Raw genomic sequence first — 26,861 nt, 5'->3', positions numbered from 1 at the left:
CCTTAGTGGCGAGTGTGTTTTTCGGCGGGTTAAAAAAGAAAGCAGCACCAAAAAGAAAGGCCCACACTCCCGAAATGAACCTGTTGTTGGGCCCCACTGGCGTGTTGATGATGGCAGCTGCTGGAACATTTGCTTCTGTGCTCTCTGTGCGTGCGTGTGTTTCTGTTTGGGGTTTGCAGGTTAGTTAAGGTTAGTTCGCCGGACGGCCGACCGCGTGCCGCCGTGTGCTGCTGCGCGCACGTTGTTCCGGTTAGTTTTTTGCCGAGGTTGCATTCCGATTGTGTATTATTTTTTTCCGTTTTTCCACTGTTTGATTATTGTGCACACTTCTCTTTCCCTCTCTCTCGTTACATGTTGTGTGTTGCCGGAGCGGTTAGTAACAGAGCCTTTCATGTGTGAGTGTGTGCTTACACAGTTTTGTGGGTTTTGCAAACGACCTTCGCGCGCGGGTTGGTGGGTGAGCTTTTATTCCGGCCAAAAATTGAATGTTTCCCTTTCGGTTTTTATTCGGTTTTTTGTCTCTTCTGTTGCGTTCAAGCTCTCCCTAACAGGTGAAGGTTTTCTGTTGCTGTTTCGTGTGGTTTATGGCTTTGTTTTGTCTGGGTGGTTAATTTTGTTTCCCCTTTCCCTTGGGTGGCGCATGGGTTTCGATTGCTGCTGTTGGGTTGGTTCGTCCGACTAATTTCTTCTCGCTGCTTTCCGCGCTTGTGTCCGGAGGGCAGGGAAGTAGTGTGTCGGTGGGCAGACAGTGTAGCCGTGCAAGGAAAGTTTAATCAGCTACAGACAGGCTGCTTACTCGCTACAGGCAAAAAAAGAAACAAAACAAAGAAGAATCCGTCCATATTTGGCACTTGGAAGCGTAGTAATAGTGGCGTATGCTGGTAAAGGTTACGCTTTCATCGAAAAGGTTGCGTTCGTCGCCTGCTGCTTGTGTATTGCAAAGCCAGCCTCTCCGTGATAGTTGGCGGCACGCTGGTGTTGTTGAGGTATTGTAGCTGTGTTGATGGGTACAATAAAAAGGGAGTGTACACACATTCGGGCTTATGCCGAGGCCGACCATAAATCTCCAAACGCCACTCAGCGCAAATGGGGATAAAGTTGCTGCCTGGTGAATAAAAGGGAACGGCATTGTAAAGTGACGCACTGTGTCTGCTCACTTCAGCATGCTGTAGTGTAATAGCGTTTGGGAAATTGGGCGGAAAATTTCTCGTTTGGGTTTTTCTGCCTCGAAGGACAGGATGTTTCTTTTCCGTTCTTAAAACCCCCTCCAGACGTGTGTTTGTGCTCCAGAGGGACATGAAATGCCTCGGGCTGTCGATAAAAGTCACATCCTTGTTTGCTGTAGGATCATGGCCAGAGCCATTAAAAGAAATAATCGAATTTTTGGCTCATTCAAATAGGCGACACCCCCTAACGAGAGAGGTTATAAGAGAGCTGTCGTTTCAGGGGCTGCTCAATTTCGTCAATAAATGTTAAGCGCTCGAAACGATCTGCTGCTGCACGTGGCGTCTTCGTTCTAGATAGGGGAAGACTGGATGATTGCATTCCCGCGCCTGGGGCCGTTTAATGTCCGAAGTGACCGGAAAAGGAGGAAATAGTAACACCCTCCCGTACTGGTTCGATGCTGTACTCTTCCCCAGCGATGGTTATAGTAAAGGAAATTGGAACGAAAGACTCGTACTCCTCCAAAAACATGAAATTAAACGGAAGAGGTACGACAGAGAGAGCAGAATGTGCAAACACCACTTCTACACACTTCCATCGCATTGAAGTCTTCTTGGCAGATCCGCTCGCAGTAAATGGCGTGGGGACGATACAGACGGCACACGGCGGTGATAAACGATGGGGGGTGTTTAGCTATTTGGCAAATAAAAACATGGTCGGTTTGTTTTCGTTTAGCTACGAGCTGGTTGGTTTAGAAGGGGATGTTTAATTATGGAGGGAAAAACTGTTCTGTAAGGGGGAGGTACATTGAAGCAGCATTTTGTTACTCTACATCTCCGATCTAGAGCAAGGACCTATCGTAGATCTATTTCTTTGGGCGATAGTTTATGGTCAATTTCTACCAGAGTCACTGAAAGTGGATAATTGTCCATCTCCAAATTAGGTTCCCCCATATCTCTTAGCATTATTTGCATTTTAAATTGACTCCACTATCTTGGGCGCTTTTATGGCTTTTCTCTCTCCAATAGCGCCTGCCGTAGATCCGGTTTGGATGTCGATGGCGTTATCTGGCGCTCGAGGGACATCTGGGCCTGTCCAAAATACGCGGCGACACCTTCGCGTTTGATTTGATTTGTCTATAATTTCAACCCCAGCGCCCTTTGAAGAGGGTGGGTGGTGATGGTGGTGCGAACGAGAGAGTGTGCTCAATGATTCCAATTGCTATCAATCATGCGCAATCAATAGCCTTCCACCGGAGCGATAGCACTCCACTGATGGACTCTGAGGTGGTATACGATATCGTTGGGTTATACGTCTGTACCCGCACACACTTTTTCGCATGTTCTCATTCGCTCGGCCCTGTGGCTGATGATGATGACCATTTAGCGCACCACCCATCAAGGTGCTGGCGATGGATGCGGCCAGCTCTCTCCATGCTGCAGCCATGGGTGTGGGTAAGAAAAAATGGCAAAAATCGTTTAATGCCGCACACTTTATTTGGCGATCGGCAAGTAGCGAACGTGGCGACAAAGTACAATTAGCCAGTGAGGGACAGTTTAAGTAAAGGCAAGTTTTTTTTTCCACCGTCTGCTTCCCATGTTTACATCGCATTTTCCTTATCAGTATCAGATCGTGTTCGAGAGTAGGGTCGTAATACTGCGGCGTCAAGCCAAGTTTGAAGGAGGAGCGATACGGTTATAGGTTGTTGGTATTTCTATATCTTCAGTGTGTAACAAACTCCAACAATTCCCAATAGAGTCATTTGTGCAGCTCTGTGCGGGCTCAGTATGTGAGGACAGGAAAATTTCTGCACTCACACTGAAACTTCCTTCCGGGGACCGTGTTTCCTCATCGTTGCACTCCCTGTGGCCAGATGTGTGCTTTGGGACAGCTTTTATCTGTTTGGTTAGGTGTTAACTCTTTCGGTGAAATGATAAAGTGAGAAGAAAAGCATCCTTTTAGGAACTATGCAAGGGAACGATGGAGACGAAAAGCATGCAGTAGTCCGTTTGGGTTAACTTCCAGTGTTTGTTTGTGTGTCCAGAGTTAGCGTATTCCTTTTTTCAGCTACAGTTACCGACTGAACGACCCAAAAAAAAAAAAATGAAACCCTAAAATAAACAACTGAACCCATTGGTGGTGGTGGTGGCATTGGGAATCAGAGATGGGCAACATCTGTTTTCGGCAATCGTTGGGACGTCTATGGAATTGGAGGAGAAGAAGAAGATGAATGTGAAATTCGATAAAGCAATCGTATTGTGCCAGATGATATCAGGAGCTAACTTGGAAGGTATATTTGTTGGAGCTGTAAAGTAGCACTGAAGATGAACTGAACTGGTGCACGGCATTTGGAGCATAGTGTCAGATTCGGGATGAAGTTCATGTGCATCTTAAAGTATGGAAATAGTTTACTTGAAGCTCTTACTTTCAAGTAATTTTGAGATAAAATTGACAAACAATTAGATGTACAAAATCTGTAAGTTTTTCTGGAGTTCCTGGGATCTCCAGAATAGAAGAATTGAATATGTATTGTGCATTATCAAGAGCTTGGACAATTTTGTGTGATATTTTCACCTCTTACAACATAAAATAGCTAATTTTGCAGATGAAGAATGCATGAATCTAAAAAATGTGTCTTTTCATCATGTTCACAGAAGCTAGTTGCTCTATACGTTTTCGAATGTGTTCTGTAACTAAAAAACGCATTAGATGCAGAGTAACACCACCAGCTCTGTGTTACACAAACTGTATTACTGCTCTCGCGCAAAGATATCATACCTCGGTTGATGATAATGATGATGATGGCGGTGATGATAATGCAAATCGATTCGCTACCGCGCAGAATGCTCCATAAACCTACAACCATGCCTCTGTGCCGGTCAACTTCGAAGAGGATGAAGTTGCGCGCTACTGTGTTACCTCGCCACGTACACTCGGCTGTTCCGCATGCTGGCATTATGCAACGGCGTTGTGCTGTGGTGGTACCGAGAGGTTATTACTCTGTTTGCTATTAAGATTCTCTTTGGCTCACGCATCAGCTCTCTTCACACAAGCTCTGGTGTGTATTACCGCGAGAGTTGCCGGGGGGAAGAATTTACGACGACAGCCGCCGCCGCCGCCACATTGTGCAGGGGCTTGCTTCTTATCGACGGGTGCGTCTTGGAGCCCGAGTTTCATGTTTTCGTCGCGGTTTATAATGTCGCCTGTACCGCGCAGCCACACGCAAACATTCATCTCCCATCACCAACGGCAGCAGCAGCAGCAGCCGGTGCAAGGCGGAGGCTGTGCAGGAAAAATGTGATTAACGTGCAAATGTTTTCCTCTTACGGCGGCGGAATAAGTGCTGATGTAGCAGTGTGCACAACACCGGTGCAAATAATTACACGGCTACTGTAGCTCTAGCAGGCAGGCAGGCAGAGGCAGTATGGGGCGTGGAGGGTTCGTCGCTTACGCCTTCTGCTCATAATATCGCCCGAAAAAGTGGACAACTTACAATGGGTGTGTTTGTGTAACGCGCGCTCTGTCTGCAGCTGATGTTGCCATATTTTGTAGTTTTACATCGTTACCTTGTAAATTACGCGCAATTTATCCCGTTGACAATCGCTTTCGGGGTGTATTGAGGATGATGGGCGCTGCTGCCTATTCGAGAGAGATTGTTCAAACGAGTCATCCAGCGGCACTTGCGGCGATGCGTGTAACAGCCTGGTTTGAATGTTATGTCGAATTGTGGATGCTCCCATTTGCATTGGATCATAAACAAAGGAAACACCTCCAACACACAACATAATATTATGATACTCTTCCGCTTACCGGCTGTCGGTGTGTTGGGGATGACTTGAATTATTAAATTAAAAATATTTGATTGTTTATCCAGCCGTTCATTTTATGCATCATTTGACGCAGCCGTTAAATTAGAAACAAATTTATCTTTATTTTTTTCAAAAGCACACCACCATCTCATGGAATGAATTGGAACAATAAAATAACCGACCGCGAGGTGTGCAACCTTTTGCATTTCGTCGGTGTATGTTGTACCCAGCACACTGCTGCTTGCCATGTTTTTGTTGCCTGTGTTCGTCTGTTACCGGTTTTTTTTTATTATTATTCTCCTTCTTCCGCTTGATTGAGCACGCTCGGAACAGTCGGTCGCGGAACCCCCTTGTGTTATTGTGTCAGGCCGTGCGCGCACACAACGCACAGGTGCAACCGAGGACCGGAGGGAGAGCATGCATGCTGCTGGCTGCATATACCGGAATTCAAATTGCACTGCAGAACAGCATGCGCGCTCCGAAAGTCGTCGCGTTCTCTACGTACGTGTTCCATTCGAATCGGTCCCGCGAGGGGGGTTAGTGGCTAGAGCGAATAGAGGCAGAGGCTGGTGGTGTGATGGTGATAAAAACATAAACCTTGCTCATGTGCACATGCTATCGTGTAGCGTAACGCTGGGGAGGGAAATAAAAAGGGAAACAGAATGAATGATTGCGAGGGGGGGGGGGGAATGGTGGTGTTGTGATGCATGCTGTTGGTGCATGTTGTGCACTGCCAGAACAATACAAGTTTTTCGATTGCGACGACAGTTTGAACACAAGCAGTCTCTTGGGATGATGCGAGAAACGTGTTTTTTTTGGGATTGAAACTTTTATGTCTTTTTATTGTTGCAAAAAAAAAATATAAATAAAAGGCAATTTATTATTTATCCTTCAAGCTATTTCTTTTTTATATATTTATTGAACGATATTTTTCTTACGTTTCTTTTGTTTGTTTCCTCTCAATTGCAGGTAAGTCGCCAGTACACTTTGCATGTATCATAGAACCAGAGCTTCCTCCGTCCATTATCCGATCGCTAAGAAGACCAAGGTAAAGTGTGATTGTTTTGTATTCGTTTTCTTGTTTTTTTTTTTTCCTTCGTGTGAGACATCTATCCCTTTTTCTGTAAGTGGGTTTTTTCCTTGGTCTCTATCTTGTAGTTTCTTGTGTGTTTTCTTTTTTTTTTACATTTTGGTTTGAATTGCTCTGTTCTTTTACTTTTATCTTTACTTTGTACTATTTGTCTTATTCGCTTTATTTCTTATGCATCTAAATTGAATTGCTCTTAAATTTGTTTTATGAGTTGCTTTTCGTTTGTTCTCTTACAACCTCTTATCAAGAATTTTCTTACTGGTTGATACCGTTTATGCGATGCATTTCGATTGACATTGTACTGCGAAAACCATAATTTAATCATTAAGCCGAGGAATTTAAAGCCCCTCGGGCCGCCATACCACTGATAATGCTCTTTGCGCAGCTGTCGTTCCTCGATGATAGTACGCGTTTGTTTTTGCACATCTGTTTTTGCTAAACCTTCAAATGCGCAAACCACACAAAAAAGGCTCTTATCTGTTGTTTATTTTTTATGCCGGAAATTAGTTCCAAAACAAATACAATTCGCAATTTGCTATGTTTGCGTCGTCTCGTGTGTGTGTGTGTGTGTTGTAAGGATGCAAAATTGTTGAGTTTTCAAATATGCTCTAATTGAAGTTCATGACCTCTGCCGGAAACGCTGCTTCAAAGATTCCGAAGATTTTGGATTTTACCAGTATTAGGGCCCTTTCCGTTTGAAGTTCGTAGGTTGAAATTTCAGCCTGTCAGCTGTTTGCATTGTATAGCAGTTTTCGAGCAGCTATCTAAGTGGGTATAATATACAGGTGGGCTTATCCCAAGGTGTATACATTTAGAAGGCTGATTTATATCGTTTCTGTTTGTGAATGAAGATTTTAAGAGTGTTAATTTTCAACGATCCTGTCAAAAGTGCTGTTAAAAATTGGTTATAAAATGCTATGAAACCACCTGGACTACATAAACTTTGATTCTAAATTTCACCACCTGATCTCTTTAATCCACCTTGGGGTAAATGTAAACAACACCGTGTTTTGCCATTTTTTCGAGCAGGTACTCGAATCTAATTCTAGCTTTTAGGCTAGATTAATCTAGACCGAAAATTACAGGCTAATTTTGTGTGTGGTTTTGTATGGAGTGTTTACATGATTTCAGCCTCCAACTGTCAAACTCCATATAAAAAGCTTACTAGAATCGCGAAGGGCCCCATTGTTGGGGAAGGTGGTTCTCTGTACTGTGTTTCTTTAAAGCTATGTTTGTTTTACTTGGCTTGTCTATTGAACTATACAGGAAAGTGTCTGTTGTTGTTGTCCGTATGCGCACGGAATTCTAGAGGTGAAAGTAATTGCGAAATAATGCTTCCTACATTCCGGAGGTACACCACCAGCGTGACAAATTCGCTGTCGCTGTTTCTCCGCGGTAAACCGTTCGGATCAGTCTGTTTGCGTAAAAGATTTGCCCGGCATTTCCGGCGGAGTGCACATTTCCTGAACAAGTGAGCCAAGATGCTTGGGAGGGGAAGCGAAAAGGGCGTCCATAGTGGTGGCAACTATAAACTTCCTTTCTGCTCTGCTGCTTCATCTCGAAGCCACAAACTTTGCCATCCAACAACCACCACAGTCTCGCGCGGTTGCATTCCAGACTCTTTCGCAGCAGCAAAACAACAAAGATTTTGCACTCGGCCGAGACCCGGACGGGACAATTTTATGGACATCGAGTGTGTGTGTCTGTGGTGTGTTTATTGGTGGGCTCACTTCCTTCCCCTCCGCGCGCGGGTTTTTGGGGCGTTGTGTGGAATCCGGCGCGAAAGTGTAAAGTGCGCGGCCCCGGGTAAATCGACCGGCTGAGATTGTTTTGCGAAAAAGTGCTGGCACTTAATCGGTTCGGTGGTGGTAGGCTCACGATTAAAGCGAATGCGGGCCCTTGTTTTTTTTAGCAAAGGGAAGATCAACCGAGCCGGCGATTTATGTGCGGTGGTGCGTACGTGCACACGAGTCTTGGGCGGATGCAGGCGCTCTCAAAAACGTGTTTGAAAACTTGAAAACCCAGCATCGCCGGGGAAGAATGTTTACACGACGCCGCCCCGCGGTGGAAGAGCGCACGGTGTTCGGTTCTGATGCATTTGCGGTTTAATGCTTCCATTCCGGTCTCTCCTCGGCCGAGCTCTCCTGGGTGGTGTGTGGTGTTGTGATCTCTTCTGCCTGGTTTCATTCTCTCTCTAGGGGTTTTTATTCTGTTTTTAGTTGCAAAGTGCGTTTCAGTTTCGCAATCAAAACCAATCCCACCGGATGTGTTGTGGTGTACCGGGTATCTTATAGTAGGTTGTGCGATGGAGCCCGGATGGGTGCGTGTGGGCCGCGCTGAGAGAGCCAAGTCATCGTTATTATTTTAATGATCGCAATCGAAAAAGCGAAGCCTTTACCGATTCTGAATCGGTTGTTCTTTCCGGTGTTAAAAATCGTTGCCGCGGATGGGGAATCGTTTTAATGTTCTCGCTGGTGGCGGCATACATGGGCTGGAATTTATTGTATGAAAGTGTCTGAATTGTACAGCAATTCTCACATATAATAAAGTAATGAATCTTGCAGTGTGTATTGTATTACTGATTGAATAGTAAGGGTATAAAAGTGTCCGTTTTAATTGATCATTAGTAAGGATTGACATTGAACTTGTTTTTTTTATATACAAAACCTTTTTCGTTGAAGAAGTGTTGGGTTGTCGTCCCTTTCTTTATCATTTCGAGGAAGTTATAATGAACTGCTGGTGCACGTTCCGATTGAAGTGAACATGTGCAACATTTTCTTATCAAAGCTTATGGTAGAAAAAAACGTGGCGGAATGATCAAACGAACTTGAAAGTTGCAATCGTTACATTGTTTGTATAGAATGCATGATTTGCTTAATGTGTTGCATTTGGTTTATGGCGTGACTCAGTTAATCAATGCGCTTATTTTCTGTTTTTATTTGCAGAGAAATAGGTTTTAAATTACTTTACTTTGTATGATTTATTCTTTTAAATCAAGTTCTGATTGGTTTTTGCCGTGTTTTTATGGGGTGACGGTAGCAATCCTAACATTTTTGTCGCAATGTTTGTCGACTAGCTTCTTCTGAAGTTCTTCCCTGCAAGCTACGCCAGGAATGACAATAAGAGAAGTTAGTCCTTTGCTGTTGCTAAGAGATTTGGCTAAGTAGAGCCTTTGTCTAGCGAGAATGACAGCTTACTCGTACGACGACCACGACGACGACGACGACGATGCCTTTCGATCTCACTTCAGTGCCTGAAGAACGTTTCTCGTCCGGCGGGGACCCTAAATAATACGACACGTAATAACGTTTCTTCATTCTGCCTGATGAAATGGTCTTTTCCACACCGGATCTGACGTTTAGCTGCAGACCTTTCCTCTTTCAACACACACACACACACTGAAGTCGCATGTCGAGCCTCTTCGGCGTACGCCGCCCTGTCCCTTTTCCGGGTTTGCTTTTGGTTTGACTTTCGCCACGTTTTACTGGCTGTGCACACCGCGCGTGCAGCTCTAAATGTGCGATGCGTTTTCTGGACGATGTTGAACCTCTCTCATCCGGTCCCGTTGCAGCCAAGGAGCAGCAGAACTCGCAACCCCCTCGGGCGGCCTGCTGCTGCAGCACCACAGCCCTTCTAGACTCTCCTCTCCGTTAAATGCATTCGCCAGTTTAATAGCTTTTGCCGGCTAATTACGGGAATGCGAAAATTCTCACGTTCCGGTGCTCTGTGTTGTGCTCCGGGCTGTCGTCTTCGTCGTTCCAGGATATATCTGGGGTTCGGGGTGTTTTTTTTTTGTTCGGGTCTCTCCTCTGTGTGCTGCGTTTTTGTGACCGTTGCAGGCGAGACGCAGAATCATTAGTAGACGTTTGGCTCTGACGCGTCCTGTGACGAGCACAAAGAAGACGTAGAGTGTTTAGGGTGCCGCTGGATTGGAGGCAGGGTTCAGGACTTTTCAGTTGTCTTTCTGTGCCTGTGCCTAAAGGCTTAACCGTAACGAGGCCTTGGTGGTGTGGGGTTTTTTTTTCTTCGGATATTCTCTTTTTACCTTTACGGCAACGTTTGTGTGTGAAGAACATTATCTTATGAATGGTTGAGTAGATTGAATGGAGGGCGCATTAAAGTTTGAATGAGTTTTGGCGCTTCTCCAAAACTGTCGCTTGAAGTTGCTGCCGTTATGTCTCAAGGAGTGGCAGAACTTGAAAAGCTTTCTGCTGCTCAAGAGAGTCAAAAATAGTGGAAAGATCATGAAATTTGTTTGGAATCTTGTTAAAGTAGCAGCAAAGAAATGATTGGATTTGATTTTTTTCAAATTAATTCAGAAACGTTTCACCAAAAGCGTCATCGGAACTCGTTTGATGAGTCATACTTTTAGGGAATGCACAAAGATCATTGGTACAATATCCACGAAACTATAGAACGTCTACGTATACGATACGTGGCAGTTACTGGAGTCGCTTTAAGGTCATTGAGGGTTTCATTTGAAGCCTCGGCTTAAGTTCAATAAAATCTATTAAAACCTTGGCTCCTCGCGCTCCGACACGCTAATCTTGACACATATCACTTCGCATCCGCTGCTCCGCTGTTATTGTTTATGCGTTCCGATTATGTCAAAATTATCGTTTAAGTATTGCATTTACCATGCAAACAGAGGCACATCAATCAGCTCACCAGCATCCCGTACAACATCCTCCCTAGTCGCTACTGTTTTTACCCTTGAATAGTACGGGATGATTAATCTTCAGCCCGCGCTGCAGTCGGCGTTTTGTTAACAGCAAGTTGGTATCATTCACCCAAGGGGGTGGTGGTGAGCAAAATGACAGTACAAAAGCAAACGGGGTACGACGAAATGGCTAATTGTTTTAAATTTATTTGCTCCAACACTGCTGGGAGCGTAGGACTGACGAGGCGCAAAGCCGGCTAACTCTGATGCTCTTGATGCTTTGGATGATTTGTATGATTTAGATGCAGTATGTGTTTAGCAGGAGGAGGTGGTGGGGAGTTGCACTTCCACGGCCACGCAGACAAAAACCAGTAGCTGGAAGATTGGATGCAGCCAGCCCGAGAGACGAGACTAATCATAAAAAAAGTCTGTGTCAAGTACGCACGCCCTAAGCTCGGCTCTTATCGGCTCGGCTCATTAGAATGGGCCAACCATTATGTTTCATGTTTTATGAGTAATGTGTGAAGGAAGGGAAATTATTCAACTGTCGTCGAGTGATTTGTGCGTGGAGTGTTTTTTTTTGTTTCATTCACCATTTGGCTTTCTCATTCAGTGGCTGGGAAAACCGTCCTAACGAGAGACCGGCGGCAGTGGTGAAAATAATCAAAACTACAGTTACACTTGATGCGTATTTTATCAAAAGAAAACTAAAACAATCCGTCTCCGCGGTCGGCGGGGGGGGGGCACACGCTGCATATTAGGCTTTGCTGAAGCGGGGAACCTTTTGATGCGATCTCTCCTCTCTCAGGCCTGTGTTGAAGTTGCTGGCTGGGTGGCTTAACCCCTTTCATCATCCCCCCCATATCAAAGCATCACCAGAGTCTCTCGATTGGCGACGCAAAATTGCCACTCTGGCAGTTTGGAATTAATTGAAACCGGAAATGCTTAATTTAAAAGCTGCTGTGTCTCTTCTTGGGCATTTTGTGATCTCTCTTTCTCAGTCGGTCTTACGGTCGACGACGGGGCGGAGTGTGTGGTTCAATATTTCAGATGATGAATTTCCAACCAATGTCGCGCAACAAAGGAGCTGCAAGCAGACAGCCGCGGCAGCATCATCACGGTCCGGTGGCGTTTGAAAAGGAAATTTTAATAAAGCGAAAAATGCAACAGATTTCATTGACGATGATGGTTGGTCATCGTTCCGAAGGGAGAGAGTGAGATGCGTGCGAGCGTTCGAAATTGGGAAATAAATGATGGCTTTTGATGTGGGGTGGTGGTGGGTGGGGTTGTGCTGATTGTTCGCCTCCGCCAAGGCAAGCATAAAACTGTTGTGATTGATTTATGGGCTACAGTTTGTGATTTTTAATTGCCACAGCGCGCGCTGCCACAGCTTTTTGCTGCGGATGGACCAACCTCCGCCTACCTTTCTGCCTTCTGTCCAGCAGCAGCTGCATGCAAGTGAGTGGAAGTAAAACTCTACGTTTTTGAAAGACGATGTGGCCACGTGCCCTTTCCCTTCGCCCATGTCCGATTGTTGATGGGAGGGTTTGTTTTTTTCGTTCCTCCATTTCGCAGCATAATTTTAATTGTTTGCTGCGATACACGTCTAATGACGCGCACGCCACACAGTGGCTTTGTGTCTGTGTGCTGTGGCTGCTATTGGAAGTGAAGACATGTTTCGAAAAAAAAGGCACTTTTCCGCTCCGAGGGGCTCAGCCGGCTGAATTACAAATCATATTTTGATGATGATTGCTTGGCAAAAGGCGGGGCACAGCATTTCAAATTGAGCCTTAGAGTGCGTTAATGCTATGCTACTGGGTTTATCGGACGGTGGAATAATGGTTTTGAATTTGCACTACGCTCGCTTTGTTTTGTGACCATGAAAAATGATCATAATAATTTGATAAACATGCTCTTTTTAGCTTAAAACAATTGCAAATTATAAAATATTTTATTCTGTTTGGTAAAGTTGCACTACCACGCTTAGCTGAAACAAATTAAAATAAAGAGAAAGGTAGCAAAGGGACGCAATGAAGCTTATGAACATTAAAAGTCATGTTTTAAATTAATTTTGCACTATCCTCTATCAGACAACTGTCATCCATGCCTCCATGCCCCCATCAGCGCATATAGTTTCTCAGCTAACACGGAGCAATGAACTCATCGCTCACGCTACAGAACTAGCATAATAAAAAGGGCCTGCCAAATGTATGTGTGTCGCTCTGTGTGTGTGTGTGTGTGTGTGAATAATGGTGACCGCGTTAAACTATTCGTTGAAAGCGGACCGCCGCCCGGAAAACAGAATCAGACCCATCCGCATAATTTGCGTTGACAGAATCGGGGTGGAAAAAAAGGAGAGAGAAAAGCTGCCGCTGAAAAACTAGAACAATTTCTGCTCTGGAACGTGTGTGTGTTTCTGCACAAACCTTAACCCCCCAGAAGAGAGCCATGGAGGTGGCATGGAGGAAGGCTGTGTTGCGCTGGATCCTAGCCAAAAGGTGTGACCGATGTGTCGAGGTGGCAGGCGGTCAGTAGGAAGTTCAGTTGGTTGGTGATGATGAAGGGAGAAGAAAAGAAAGGTTGGGATGAGTTCGAAATTTATGGATGCAAAGAGAATTAGAAAACTAGTTCAGCGAGTGACTAATGGCACAGGTTCTCGTCGGTGGATGCGACACGTTTTGGAGTTTATCATCTATTTTAAGCTGAAATTTGCTTTTTCTATTTTGTAAATATTTAGTCTGTGAAGCGTTCGGTCGAGAGGCTTTTGAAAGCTAATATTTATATCATCTCGTTTCACGTACGCCCTCCCCGGCACTGCATGCTCATCACTTTTGACATGATCTTCATTGCCAAGCAAAGCGTTTGTGGTTGTTTTAAAAGAAAATGAAATTAGAAACAAAACACTGTGTTATGACAATTCATTTATGCCCTCCTCTCCCAACCACTCCACTACTCTGCCACTGCGTTTGTCTCTTTTATGCGCCTGCCCGTGTGACGACGGTGTGCAATGACGCGTGTGCACTGACTCGTGACCACGAAAGTGAATCCAAGCGTGTTCCGAAAAGCACATAATGCGTGATTTACGTTGCTCGGTTGTATTAATTACGTTCGTTTGTGGTCGGTTGTTTTTATTTTATTTTTTTCGTTGCTGCTTGTTGTTCGTCAACTCTCTTCTTTTAATTGTTCCATGTCAGTTTGTGTGCAACTTGTGTCATGAAAAGTACTATTGGAGTAAAACTATGTTTTCCTTTTATATTCTGACTAGGATTTGTGTCGGATTGGTTTGTGCGAACAACTCAAACTCTGCATATAATCCGATTAAATTTTATTATTCATGAAAGGGAGGGTTAATTTGCCATTCTCATTTGTAGTCAATACAATGCAGTGGTAAAATACAAAAAAAGAACATTAAAACGTTCCGAAAGTAGTTTTAATTGGCACACATCCAAAACGGCAACGATTGACAAATCAATATTTAAACAGCTTGAATTTTATGTTTATTGGCAAGGCTAACCCCATCTGGATAAGTTGCTTTATTCTTTCTCTTTCCCTGCTGTACTCTTTCCATGTGTTGAATCTGGCCATATGTATACAGCATTGAGGTTCAGCTTCTTTTTCTCTATCAGCATTTCTCTTCGATCGTTTTGGTTTGGAGATAAATCGATTACTTTTTTTCGGTCCGCGGTTGAGGCAGATCTGTGTGTGTGTGTGTGTGTGTATGTACACACTTACCCCGTAATGGAAGGTGTAGGTGGGTGTTGAATTGATTAACAGAAATTGAAAGCGAAATGAAAGTGTGGCACTGTAGTGCGGGCGGCGTACTCACAGAGAGTGTGTCTTTGACGGTTCGTTTGTTTTTATTAGTGTGTCGGTTGGGAAAAAGTAAACCTTGTGTTTTTTTTTTGTCTACCACCATTTCAAACGTTTTCAGATTGATGGAATTTGTGTCGATTCAGTTGGACTAGTTTTGTTTTGTCATTGAAAGCTGAAAAGAAAGTGTAAGCTTTATTCCAAGCGAGAAAGGGAATGGGTAAACAATGTTGAAGTAACGTATTAAATCAATTTTATAACGATGATTTCAAGAATTCCGCCACAAAAAGAGCAAGATCCTGCTTTAGAATCCCATCCCATAAGCAAATAAGGTTCTGCTTTGATTATATTGTTTACCTCGTGCGCTGTCGCTTTTTTGTACAAACACCAATTGTGTTGTGTTATATCCAGGATTAAATTGTCTTCCATCGGTACACAGCAGCATCTTCCGTCAGCAGCGACGAGACACTGCTCTTGGCGACATTCGACTGCGGGGCCCTGTACGACAGTCGATCAAGATCGCAATTCGACGATCTTCAGACACAGAGGTTGACACACGTTTGTTCGTCGCCTACGCACCATGAAACTGCTGCTAAGCATTGTTTTGAACGAACCGGGCAGAGTTGATGTTACGGATGCAGTTTTTTGTGTGGCGAGATGTGTATTTATTTGTTGGTTTACATTTTACATACGGCGAAGTCTTTTGAATAAAACCCTCTGTCAGCATGATTCATCCGCGGCGTTCTCGCACGTTTGGACAAATTTATTCCGATTGTGTTATTTTCGGTGATGGATTAAAGCAGAACGCCAGTGGTAGCGTGTGCCACACAATGGTTAAATGCCATTCGAGAGAGCAGGGGAGGAGGACCACGATCGTTTCAAACGATAGTGCGCGATCGATGGCAATGATGATGATGATGTGTCTCTGGGTGGAATAATAAAGCACACACGGGTTTGCTCGCATCGAAGGAACTGTTCTTTAACGCCGGCCCATAAAATCAAAACGTAGGAATAAAACCTAAACCTTCCGAAACCACTGCTACTCCGCACTACAGTGTACAATGCAAATGGTGACGGAAGAGAGGGAACATCTGTGGCCGGTTTGTGGAAAATCCATCGGAAATGCCAGGCTTAAGGGGTGCGCCTCGTATCTCTTGAATTGAAGTGCGAAGTAGAAACAAATGGAAGAAAAACACATAAACGAAGGGAAAAAACCCCAGTAACAACCCGTACGAGGAAAAGCATATGTTGCTTGTTCTCTCGGGGGGATTTGAGCTCTCTCTCTGTCTCTGCTGATGTGTGCGGCACATTAAACGCGCTAGCGCCTCCTTTCCCGACGATGGAAGTGCGTTAATTTGCATACAAAGTCCGAACCCAAAACGTACATAAAATGTTTTATTAGGACAGTTCTATGCTACACTCATCGGTCAATGGATGCATCCCTTCGTGTGTATAGCGTTAAATAACACTGCAGCCTTCACCTAAGTGGTATTGATTTAACGGCGTCTATTGGTCTGCATTACCCATCCACCTTTAAAGTCCATATGGCACGGAATTAATTTTGCCTCATCTCATAAAGGTAACGGGAAAGAGAGGAGGTTCGTGTTTCAATTTAACGTTTTTGGGGTCTAAGCTTCCACAAAAATAATCCCTCACAGCAATGTATTCCCCAATCGCACATGGGGGCTAGCTTCATTTGTATTCTTCTAATTGCGTCGTGCGTGTGAATGCGTCTGACTGACCTTTGGGACGACGGCGAGGGAGCGTATCGAATTAGATATGTATCTCTTCCGCGCATCTATCCATTAGAGAAAGAGAGCGACGAGAGTGAGGGAACGCTAGACCACTGCTCCATCATACAGAGCCGTCAGGAGCATAAAGACGAGCCCACTGGTCTCTTCACTTTCATTTCGTGATGCGGGAACATCAGCCTCGAAACAATAGGAAGCACAGGAAGAAGCTACGCTAGCAAATCATGCTGGTCAGCATAAAGGTGTAAGGCTTTAGTGGGGTCTGTTTTTTCCACGCCAAACTTATTAAAATCATTTGCGTATCGAGATGTGTTTTTGCTGCGGTTTCGTTGTTTTGCAATACGCGCATGTGCTCTAATGGTTAGTTTTCTCAGGAAAATTCCGTGCTGGGAGATGAATGAACAGTTGTGCCACTCACGCAGGAATAAAATGTGTGTTACAAATGTAAGGCAAAATTAAACAAAGCCTCTCGACATGAAGACAAATGAGCGAATGATGTTTTCTTTGTTAGCTCATCGCGCAAGCGGCGAACCCGTTGCTACTTACCGGCTACTTTTGGGATCTTTTGGGAGCCATCAAAGTGCGTGTGGGTGAGTGATGAAGTGGATTTCATAATCGTGCCGTGTCCATCGCACACAGCAGCTCTAGTTCATCATTTGCACACAAATTTAAGCTACAGCTTTTCTACTAAGTGAGTGAAGATAGGGATTAATCGCTTCGCCGATAGACAAGCCAGATAGCAAGGGTATGTCCCCCCATTGTCGCAAGGGCGGAAACACGCTGCATCGAATGCAATTCTTGCATTTTTAATTATACGATTGTGTGTGTGTCATTATCGCTTTTGAGAGGAGAGAGATAGGAGGAGGCATAGTGAGTAGTAGGTAGCATCGTTTAGCAAACTTGTCGTCGGTCATCGGTCATCGGGCGTTGAGATTTCATCGGGGGAAAAAAGGGGGCTCGAATCGTACGACTGTTTGTTAGGTCATTTGATAGATATGACGTTACAAAGGGGGTACAGCACCTCTAATAAACGCAGTTTCTCAACATCAATCCTCTTTGCCCTTACTGATAATCTTGTAGACAAAGGTCGCGGATGATCATGATCTACGCCGGAGCATCATCGCCTGGTGTTATCGCTAATTATGTAAAGTCTGTAATGTGTACCACTACTACCGCGGCTCTCTCTGGGCTAAGTATGGTGGTTGCGTGCCAGCGTGGTGAAGGTGGTGGTGCATTTAATCGTTCGCTAAGTGGCTTCAAATTGCTACTGTATGGTAAACGAAATCGTCTGATTAAATAGAGGACAATGATGTCATGAAGTGGTGTTCCCTGCCGAGTTATTTGTTGGTTAATTATTCGAAATAAATGTCAATTTGTCCAATGCGATCCAGTAACACGGATACAGGTCGTGGACCACACTCCACAAGTCATCTGTAAAAGTACTACTACTTCCTCTTTTAAGTGACAGCCATCCCTAAACAACTCATTGCTTATTTGTGTGAAATAGGTATAAATAACGATTAAAATGATAAAAAAGTAATAAATTTCGCTAGTAATGGAGTTCGGACTAAATTTCCTCAAAATATTGTTTTAAGAGACCGGGAGTGTTTTTTGATTGGATATTCCTTCATTTTATGGCCAGCATAATTTGCCTTATCTTAGTGTTATTCCAAAATAATAAGCGCACGACCCGGCAATAAATTCAACCACCACCTGTTCTCGAAACGGCTTCAAGATGAATTTGGACATCAATAAACTGTTACAATTTAGGATTGATGCGCGTTACTCAAACACAGAGGCCGCCGCACGGGGCCAGATTTACATTCGGCACTACACAAAGCAGCGCTAGTGGGTTAGAGCTGTATTTTAAGATGTTTCATTAATATTTGTTGACACAATCATGCGTGTAAAATGCTAATTAGTCCAATCGGAAAATGACTTCACGCGCCAAAGTTGAAGGCAAGGGTGTGTGTGTATTTGTGTCCTAGGGTGACGTTTTGCTGTTTGTGTGGGACGCGCATTGATCGCACGCTGATTGGTGTCGCAGCTGCCATAAAACCGTCATCCCATAAAAACGTGACCAGTTCGCCCTTAGTGCGCGGTTGCCCTGCAACACCACCACACACTGCACAGGTTGTGTATCGTGTTCCCTCCCTGGTTCGTCTAATCCAGGCTTTTCGTTCCGGACGGTAGGGAACTAATGTGTATTAGAGTGTGTGTGGGTGCGTTTTTAGTGAACACACGTCGCTGCTGTGAATCATTGGAGCGCGGTTACCTGGGAAGTGCTGCGGCCTGCAAGTTGTTAGCTGCGAACGCGTCGTCGCGTTCGGTTAGTGGTAGCGTTTAGGGAAGCAAACCTAAAGCCTCATAAATATTGCTATTAATTTCGCGTCACTCCAGGGGAGGAAACGGAGACTCCTCTCATGTGCTGCCAGAGCGGGGTGAATCATGACGCGATCCTCAAGTGATCGTGTTTTGGGCCTGACATCATTTCGAAAGTGATTCGTTTTTGAGTGACGTTTTGAAGAAGGTAGACACTTGTGCCGATTCTTGCAGCATAATAGACACCGGGGTGAATGTTAGAGGTCATCTACTTGTCTGCTCGTCACTCGTACATTGTTAGCCTCTGCTAGAGAGAGGAAGATGCTCGCGTAAAAGCAAACGAGCGAAGAGTTTGATCACTTAATTTGCAACCCCTGCTTCTTCGGTGTGTCGTATTCGTTCTGCTTCGTTCATTTTTACGGTCGAAGCAAATTGAAATAGCGTCCCATAAATACTACTATCAGCCATATTTAGAATAATCTGTGACTCTTCTACACCCTTGTGATTTACAATGCGTCTCACGTTGACGTAACACACACTACACACTTGTCAAGGACAGGCAACTAACTACTCGCGTAGTGTAGCGCGCCTTTTTTGTTCAATCCAGAATGTTTCTATAAATTGTTATTCAGATTAGCGGAAACAATAAATAGCGCTCTGTGTGTGGTACCTTATCATGGGTTTTGCTCTTCTATACGCAATAATCTGAAACGTTTGGTTCGAAAGTACATTAGCTCGCGCTGCTTGTAGCTATAAACTTTTAAATGAAATCTTTAAAGCAGTATCGTTTGAAGCAATGGCAAGAAAAACTGAACTCCATATCGCCAATTTGTGTGCCAATTTGGTCGTAAATTTGCCGTGCGCCTCGAGCCATCCGGCCCGTAGTAATCTCTTCCACTTAGTATGTCAATGTCAGAACACTGCACATAACCAATCCCCCGGAGTGTGAGAGACATCGCGTTCGGGATGGTATCGAAAAAAAGAGGCTAACGAATCAACGGCGGCGTGTACGATATTGCATCACGATGGGCAAAACACTTTGAAGAGAGGAGGTCGCGTTATGTCGAACACGAAGGGACTGGCCTCGAACCGTCAGTCAATGGTAGAGTCAATGACTTGGTTAGCAGGAGAAGGCACTGCAAAAAGGGAACCACTTTTCTATCCTGAGAAATCAGAAATGTATTTTTGTGTGATGTACGGTTTATCCACCACCGCACACACAACCGTAAGACGAACTGGCGGCGTGCGATTACTGTCGATGTAGGAGATGATCCCTTCTCATCATCCTTTCACGAGCGAAGGAATCAGCTTTTTAAGGGGTTTTATTGGATAATTATCGCCAGCATATTTCCAAATCTCTCATCTCATCTATCTCCGGTGTTTTATGGTAGATTTGTTTTATTTTTCTGTTTCTTAAAGATGATTGGTTTTAGTCGCGTCTCCTCCTTTCGCTTTCAGGCATGGGAAAGCTTTTAAATTTAGAGAATCATACCATTGCATGCAGCAAGTAAATATGGATGGGTTTTTGGTATTTTCTCATGAGATTTTGTCCTTTAAGATTTTTACTGTTATGTTTATTTTTCGGTTTGATACGTAAAATTTGCACACTATTTGTTTTTTTTTGTCTCTTTTTGTTTTTGTCTTTCTTTTTAACTCTCTTTGCAGGTTGTTTTCTATTTATTAGTTGTTTTCATTTATGTTCATTTCTGTTTAGTTTCTTTATTCTACTTTATTATGTTCTACTCTTCTGTTTATTTCATATCATTTTCGTATAATCTGCTTGTTTTCATCTCTTTTGATATACTCTGCTTGCGGTTTGTTTTCTTTTTTATTTATTAGTTCTCTTTATTTTTGTTATCTTCTTTTACTTGTTTGTTTTCATTGTGTTCTATATGAATAACTGATTATATGTTATACTAATGTTTTGTTTTCTTTACTTACAGGTAAGCTCTCCATCTCTTTGGAAATTTTACAACTGCTTAAGTAAACTGCAATGACAAGGGTCATCTTTTAAATAAGTACATACATTTACTGACATTTAATCATTTTTATAACAATAACTATCAATTTCTTTCTCAAAAATGTCCTACTTTTACTACTACCGCCTAATTCCACGGCACTTTCTCAAAAATGCATACCAAAAATTGCATCCCACGAAGTCTACGAAGCGAAACCCAAAATGCGCAATCCGTTGGCTTGATAGAGATTGTAATGCACTTTTCCTGCGCTTTTGTCGGCGGAATGCGACCACAGCGCACACACACGTAGTCGCCAGAAGTGATCAACAATTTCTTTTCCCCTGAAATGATCGTATCGAAAGGAATTGTGCGAAATCATCTCCGTACGTCAAGCGTGTTGCAATGCACAATTTCCAGGCCTCGTTGAGGGAGACGTTGACTGGCTGGTGGGGAGGAGCCGGATTGAGTCTCCGAACGCAGTTGAAGATCGCGAATTGTAAATCCCTATCATCGTGACCGACTAACCGTGACCACCTTAAAGCTGGATCGGTATTGAGGGTGCTGCTATCTGCGAAGAAATGCACCGGTTTGCGTGTGCGGCTTGAACAACAGAATCGTTACGAAAGAAAGTGAAATACGCAACGCGGCTAAAACAGGGTCATCTTCCACGCAATTTGTGCGTACTGCTTCGACGCTGACGGATGACTTGTCTCTTTGCGATTTGAATTACACACGAATGTATTCTAACTGTCCTAACGAGCGGAGCTACGAGCGCGCTTCAATCAATCCTCACCGTAACGAGAGGGCGAGAAATGCTCGCGAAACGGTCATCCGAATCGAAGCGCAAATCAAATCAACCGGCTCGGACGCGCCTCAATGTTAATGGGGAGCTCCCCTCCTTCCCACTACCATCGCGCGCTGTCCGTCTATTGCTTGCCTGTGTGTACCTTGAACGTACGCGGTTCGAGGTTGGCCCGTGGCGTTAGCAAAAGCCTCGCGGCTTTCCAATGTTGCGCGACACGCCTCGCGGCGTCCGCGAAAAGCCAGCCAGCTTTCCTACTTCTCCTTTACCTTGCACGAATTGCACAAAAGAAGGAAAAAAATCATGCGCGCCCGTTTGGAGGCCTCTGTCTCCTATGTAGCTGTGTGGCGTCGATGACCCAGTTTTTGGGGTGGAGTTGGTTTTTGTTTTCTTTTCATTTTCATTTCTCCAAAGTGTGTGTGTGCGAGGGGGGCTCACGTTATGTGGACCCATGCACCCATTTCACTACGCGTGGTTGTGGTGGTGGTACGTACGCGTCACGCATGTTCGAAACCATGCGCTCGATAAAATGGGCAAAAACGAAAAAGCGGACGAAACACGGATCGGAGGAACGCGCGCTCCTCACACGCAGAGAATCATTTGTTGTGTTTTTGCTTTCGCGGGGTGTTGTGAGGGGTTTTTCCAATGTGCAGAGAGAGACCCCACGTCAAGCGACGAACCCCCTCGAACGCTACTCTACGAGACACGATGCAGCCTGTGTTTCATCGTTCTGGCATTTAAATGTTCTGCTGTGGGGCAGTGCTTTTTTTCTCTTCTCTTCGATTGGCACTCTCTGTGTTGTATTTTGCACATATATGCACTAACGTCAAATTATGCAGCAAATCCACTCATTCGCTCGTACCCGTGTGTGTTTGTGTGTGGTAATGGTGGTGCGTACAACGGAATGCCGCGTGCGTAAAGTAGATGCGGTTTTCGCGCGTGGCTTGTGTGTTGTGTACGCATAAATAAATGATTCAACTTTCGTGTGGTACGGTACCCGCCCGGCGTTTGAGGGGCGTGTGTGTGCATTCGCGCCGTTGTTGGAGGTTTTTCTTTTGCGTTTGGCAAATAAATTGTGCACGCGACTCAAAGCTGGTGCGATGTTTGGTGCATAGAGACGTCAAGAACAGCGCTGGAAGGTTACTCACTGGTAGCGGCTTTGAAATTGTTACTTAATAACCGGCCAATTAAAATTTTGTTCGGCTTTTATCGGGGTTTATTCGCTTTTCGTACGGCGCTTAGACATAATGAGAGACACAAATTATTTGTTGGGTTGAAACGATTATCTTAAAAAATATTAATAAGTACCCTAACGATGCAGTATGTGATTCATACATTCCATGCGCTGAATCATTGCTCATATAGTTGCTGACCTTCAATTTACATTTATATTATATGGCATTATTACAATTATCATTAAACCGAGCTGTCTATACGATCTGAGACGAAATTTAAAAGATTTTTCTTTTACCGAAATAAGAAAAGCGTTTCCTACAAAAACTGTCTACTGCTCTCGCCTAAAAAGCCTGTGTGCGGTTTGACTCGGTTAATTTTTAAATTAAATTATAGCCCTTCAAATGTGCAGCCGTCATCGAATCGCTCGACACCACTAATAGGTTCATTTTCTTCTTATGCGCCGTGAATTCTGTTTTTCTTACGGAAAAGGGTGCCTTAGAGCGTATCCGAAAAAAAAATTAATAAATCGTAACGCAGCCAATTTCTCACCGAAATATCTGGAGCATCCCTAATGGTTCCGTCGTGTGGCCAAAGCCCGCCACCAGCCAGGCAGACAGCGTGGGAAGATGCAATCAGTACGCCCCGGACCTAGCGGTACTTTCTGTCCCCAAGAACGTGTGGCGGCTCCCTTCCCTTTACCGAGCTGCTCTGGAGGGGCCACCCTGGATTTGCTTTCCATCAGTTAAAAGGGTCTGTTAGTTTCATTAGTCCCTAAAAATGTGCAAGCCCACAGTAGCGAGCTAATTGAGGTGAAAGAAAGAAAAGAACGATCCTCTTCCTCCGCTTCTACCGGACCGATTTCATTAATAACGATGTGTTCGGTTTTGGTTTGCACCACCGCCGCCGGCACCGCCGGGTTTGCAAAAGGATCACTTCAAGAGGAAGCACTTTTCGACGCTTCTGCTGCGTGTTGCTGTACCGTATCACAGGCGCCCGCAACCCTATAATGCTTTCAGCGTGCGCGCGCACACACAGTAAGAGCTATAATTTTGAATTTCCCTCGACAGTGTGCACGCAAATGTGTGTGTGCCGATCGGCCTGCCGGGTTGCGTTGTGTGTATGTGGTGAATGATATATTTCATCCCTTGATTCTTTCCCGCTCTTCTTCGTTTCGTTCAAATAAAAGTGACGAACCCTCCGCTTTTTTCCGAACTTCCCGTTTCGCGTGGGGACACGCTTTTGCGGTGGATAATAATCGTACAGCAGCAGCACATACGCAACATAACGAAAAGAGCCCCCATGCTCACACCGAAACAGATCCACATGATTATTTCGGGTAGAGTTCGCTTTACTTCCTGCACCCGGCGGCCGACCTCTGTGTCGTTTGCGCCGGTTTGTTGATATCGCTCGAGGTGCTTTTTCGGCATATTGCTCTGCGCGCTCTCTTGCATGCGAAAGTCACTGAGGGGGGGATTGGCTTTTTTTTTTAATTTGCGTCACACTTGGAGACCAAACCGGGGGGATATGCCAGCTGCTACTGTACCGGTTTTTACGAATGCATCCCAAGTTCAAGCTCCCTTCTCGCGATGTCAGCGCGCGCGGCACTATCAACCGGTTTTGCGTGCCGAGAAAGCAGCAGCAGCTCGCCAAGATGAAATGAACTTCATCAAATCTTCACCGTTTTGTGCTCGTGAAGGGGGACCGGTTGGTGAAAATGCCGGTAGAGGAGTTAATGGACTACAAGGGTGAGGTTGTTGTTGTTCCTGCGCTCCAAACAGTAAATTATGGGCGCGGGGTTTGCTTTTTTTTGCACAGCCTGTGTGCTCCCGTTGGTTAAGTTATGGTCACCTGCTCCCTTCGCAGTGATGATGAAAGAGTGATGCTTTCTTTTGTGAGCTTTTATCAGTTTGCAGGGTTCGTTGGTTGTGTATTTTTCTCGTTTTAAAATAATGAAAATATCGGATAAATTATATAAGCTGAAAAAACTGATGGACTGACGAGCATGTCTTCAAGAAAAAGTATCAAAAAATGTAAAAGAAAAACATTACACAATCATGGTATTATTGAACAATATCCAGGATATTAGAGTAAAATTATTAAAATTGCCCCTAAGTTGTCAATCGTGATACACTGGCTTTGTGTCCATTTTACGATGATCTACCCAACCCTGCAGTTTGTTCTGCGATCCGGTTATCATCTTTCGAAAGATGGCTTTTCACTCTACTGCTTGTTTTTTTTGCGATTCGAACAACGCGTGTTGTGGCAACTTTTTTGTCTTACGCAATAACACCGGCCTGCTGTGTGACGACACCGGCTGGATGCTGAGGTGGAATTATTATGAATTATAATTAAAACATTTCCGGCCACTGTGCCTCGATGATCGAATGCGAGCGTAAATTAAACCGCCACAGGGTAAGGAAGAATGGCCATAGAGAAGAAAAAAAACACACACTTGTTGGAAAGTAAGCAGCTTACAGACACAGCCCGTGTGTTGTGCACGCGCTTTAGGGTATTTGGTCGCAATTTTGTTGCAAGTTGCTCGTTGTATTTTCTTCTTTTCTATTTTGCTGTTAAATAACTGCGCAATAGTGAGCAAAAGAGGGCCCCAACGTCATAGACAACACTCCATTATTTATTGAGAGCCCGCGTGCTGTTAAGGCTGTCATCATATCATCCTTATCTTTTTTTAATGGAAATAAATATTTCATTACCGTTCGATTTATGGTTTGTGGATTGAAACCGTTACCAGCGATCTTTCATTTTTGCCAATCGCAAATGTTGTGCTTTTTCCGCGCGCCATGTTTCAATCAATAGCACAATGTAGATAATTTTTTGAAAGTTTCACTCTCTACTCACACTCTTTTCCTCGCTTCCTCGCACCCTTGCCCCGTCCCATTGGAAAAGCAGGAAACTGCGTCAAGAGTTGACTTTTAGTGTTGTTTGCGTTCGAAACCAACGCGGCATAAACACGCTGCTAACCTTTCCGCCTCGTTACGCTCGTCTGGGCGCGCGACGAGTTTGCCAGGCGCAATCGCGCGTCGAATCGTTGCGAATGTGTGTACGTACTGTAAAGGACAACAGTGCGTGCGGGGGGGGACGGTGGACACTCTGCCGGTGCAACGAAGCATATCGGTGGCTCACTGGGACATAGGAGCAAAACACAGTGGAAACTTCAAAAGTGTACTGCCCTGTCACTTTGTCCCGTGACGCCCGTTCCGGAGCTAAAATCCGGCCTGACAAACGCCGCGCGCGCGTGTGTGTGTGTGCTTTTTGTCTTCTCCTCTTCATTCCATTTCCTTCCCTTTTCCGGTATGTTGCGCAACAATGGTTCTGTGATTGTTGTAACGCTGTGAGAATCTAGCACTCGCACCCCCAGAACCTAATGAATCTTCTCCCCTTCTCCCAGCGTGTGTGCGGGAGAATCCGTCATCCTAGAACAATGGCATTTCCATCACCGCTAACTAACAGCAACAACGGCGCTTCTTCAGTGGTGTGGTGTACGCGCATTGCACGCGCCCGGATCTCGGGTCAGTGGCCCCAGGTGGAAAAAGGGGGTGGCAAAAAGAACTCAGCACTAGAATGCCGCGTTGGGTTTTTCACAGTCGTCAGCCAGCAAGTGTGCTCGTTTAATTTGCTTTATCATTCCACCATCCCCCAGCGGAGACGAGACTTGTCACAAAAAGATGGGGGGCTTAGTGCGTTAGCCCGAAAAGAAGCGTTAGCTTGGAACAGAGCGCCCTAATCGGAAGATACACTTCTCATGATCCAAGTGGCAGATTTTGCCGCGGATGGGGTCTGATCAATGTGACGTCCTTCCACGCTTCCGTTATTATACCGTAGCACCGTGCGAACCTAACAGCGCTTGAATTCGATGGCCGACTGGAAAATACTAAACCCTGCTGGGACACGGGGGTCGCGTTTATTATTTTGGTACTGACCTCGAACGGAAAGCTGGGCGCTTTTTTGTGTTGACGTAAAAAGCGGGGCCCACACCGTGTGCTAACAATTAATTCTTAAGCAAGCAATTATGCTGCTTCCTGTGTGTGGGGGGGGTGAGCTTTTTTGGGGCTGTAGGGGGTGGTTCGTTAGAAGCAGAGCATTTTCCGTTCTCTGCTAACGGAGCTTGCTGACGAACGATTGTGGAAAAAATAAAATGAAAAGCTCCATTTAGAAAGGTAACACCCCGCAACTGATCGATGGTTGGGTCGACCAAATTCATAAAACTTGGCCGGACTTGGCTTGGCAGCATAAGCGGCCGCGAAACGATTACTAATAGAAAAAAGAGAGAAAATAAATGAGGTTTAATATACCGCCTTAAA

The 26,861-nt window shown here is 44.7% G+C and overlaps 1 protein-coding gene across 2 annotated transcripts in view; it reads left to right on the top strand.

Moving 5' to 3' along the window:
- Positions 1-26,861, top strand: part of LOC120900319 (signal-induced proliferation-associated 1-like protein 1) — a 78,605-nt gene that overhangs the window by 13,067 nt on the left and 38,677 nt on the right. The window contains exon 2 of one of the 2 annotated variants that reach the window (XM_040307145.1): positions 5,943-6,021. The exons of the other annotated variant lie outside the window; for it this stretch is intronic. Coding sequence (XP_040163079.1) covers positions 5,965-6,021 — 57 coding nt within the window. The 5' untranslated portion in view covers positions 5,943-5,964. The remainder of the gene's footprint in view (positions 1-5,942; positions 6,022-26,861) is intronic. 2 annotated transcript variants of the gene reach the window in all.

The sequence above is a fragment of the Anopheles arabiensis genome, chromosome 3 (genome assembly GCF_016920715.1).
Source record: "Anopheles arabiensis isolate DONGOLA chromosome 3, AaraD3, whole genome shotgun sequence".
NCBI lineage: Eukaryota > Metazoa > Arthropoda > Insecta > Diptera > Culicidae > Anopheles > Anopheles arabiensis.
This window is presented reverse-complemented; position numbering and strand designations above follow the sequence as displayed.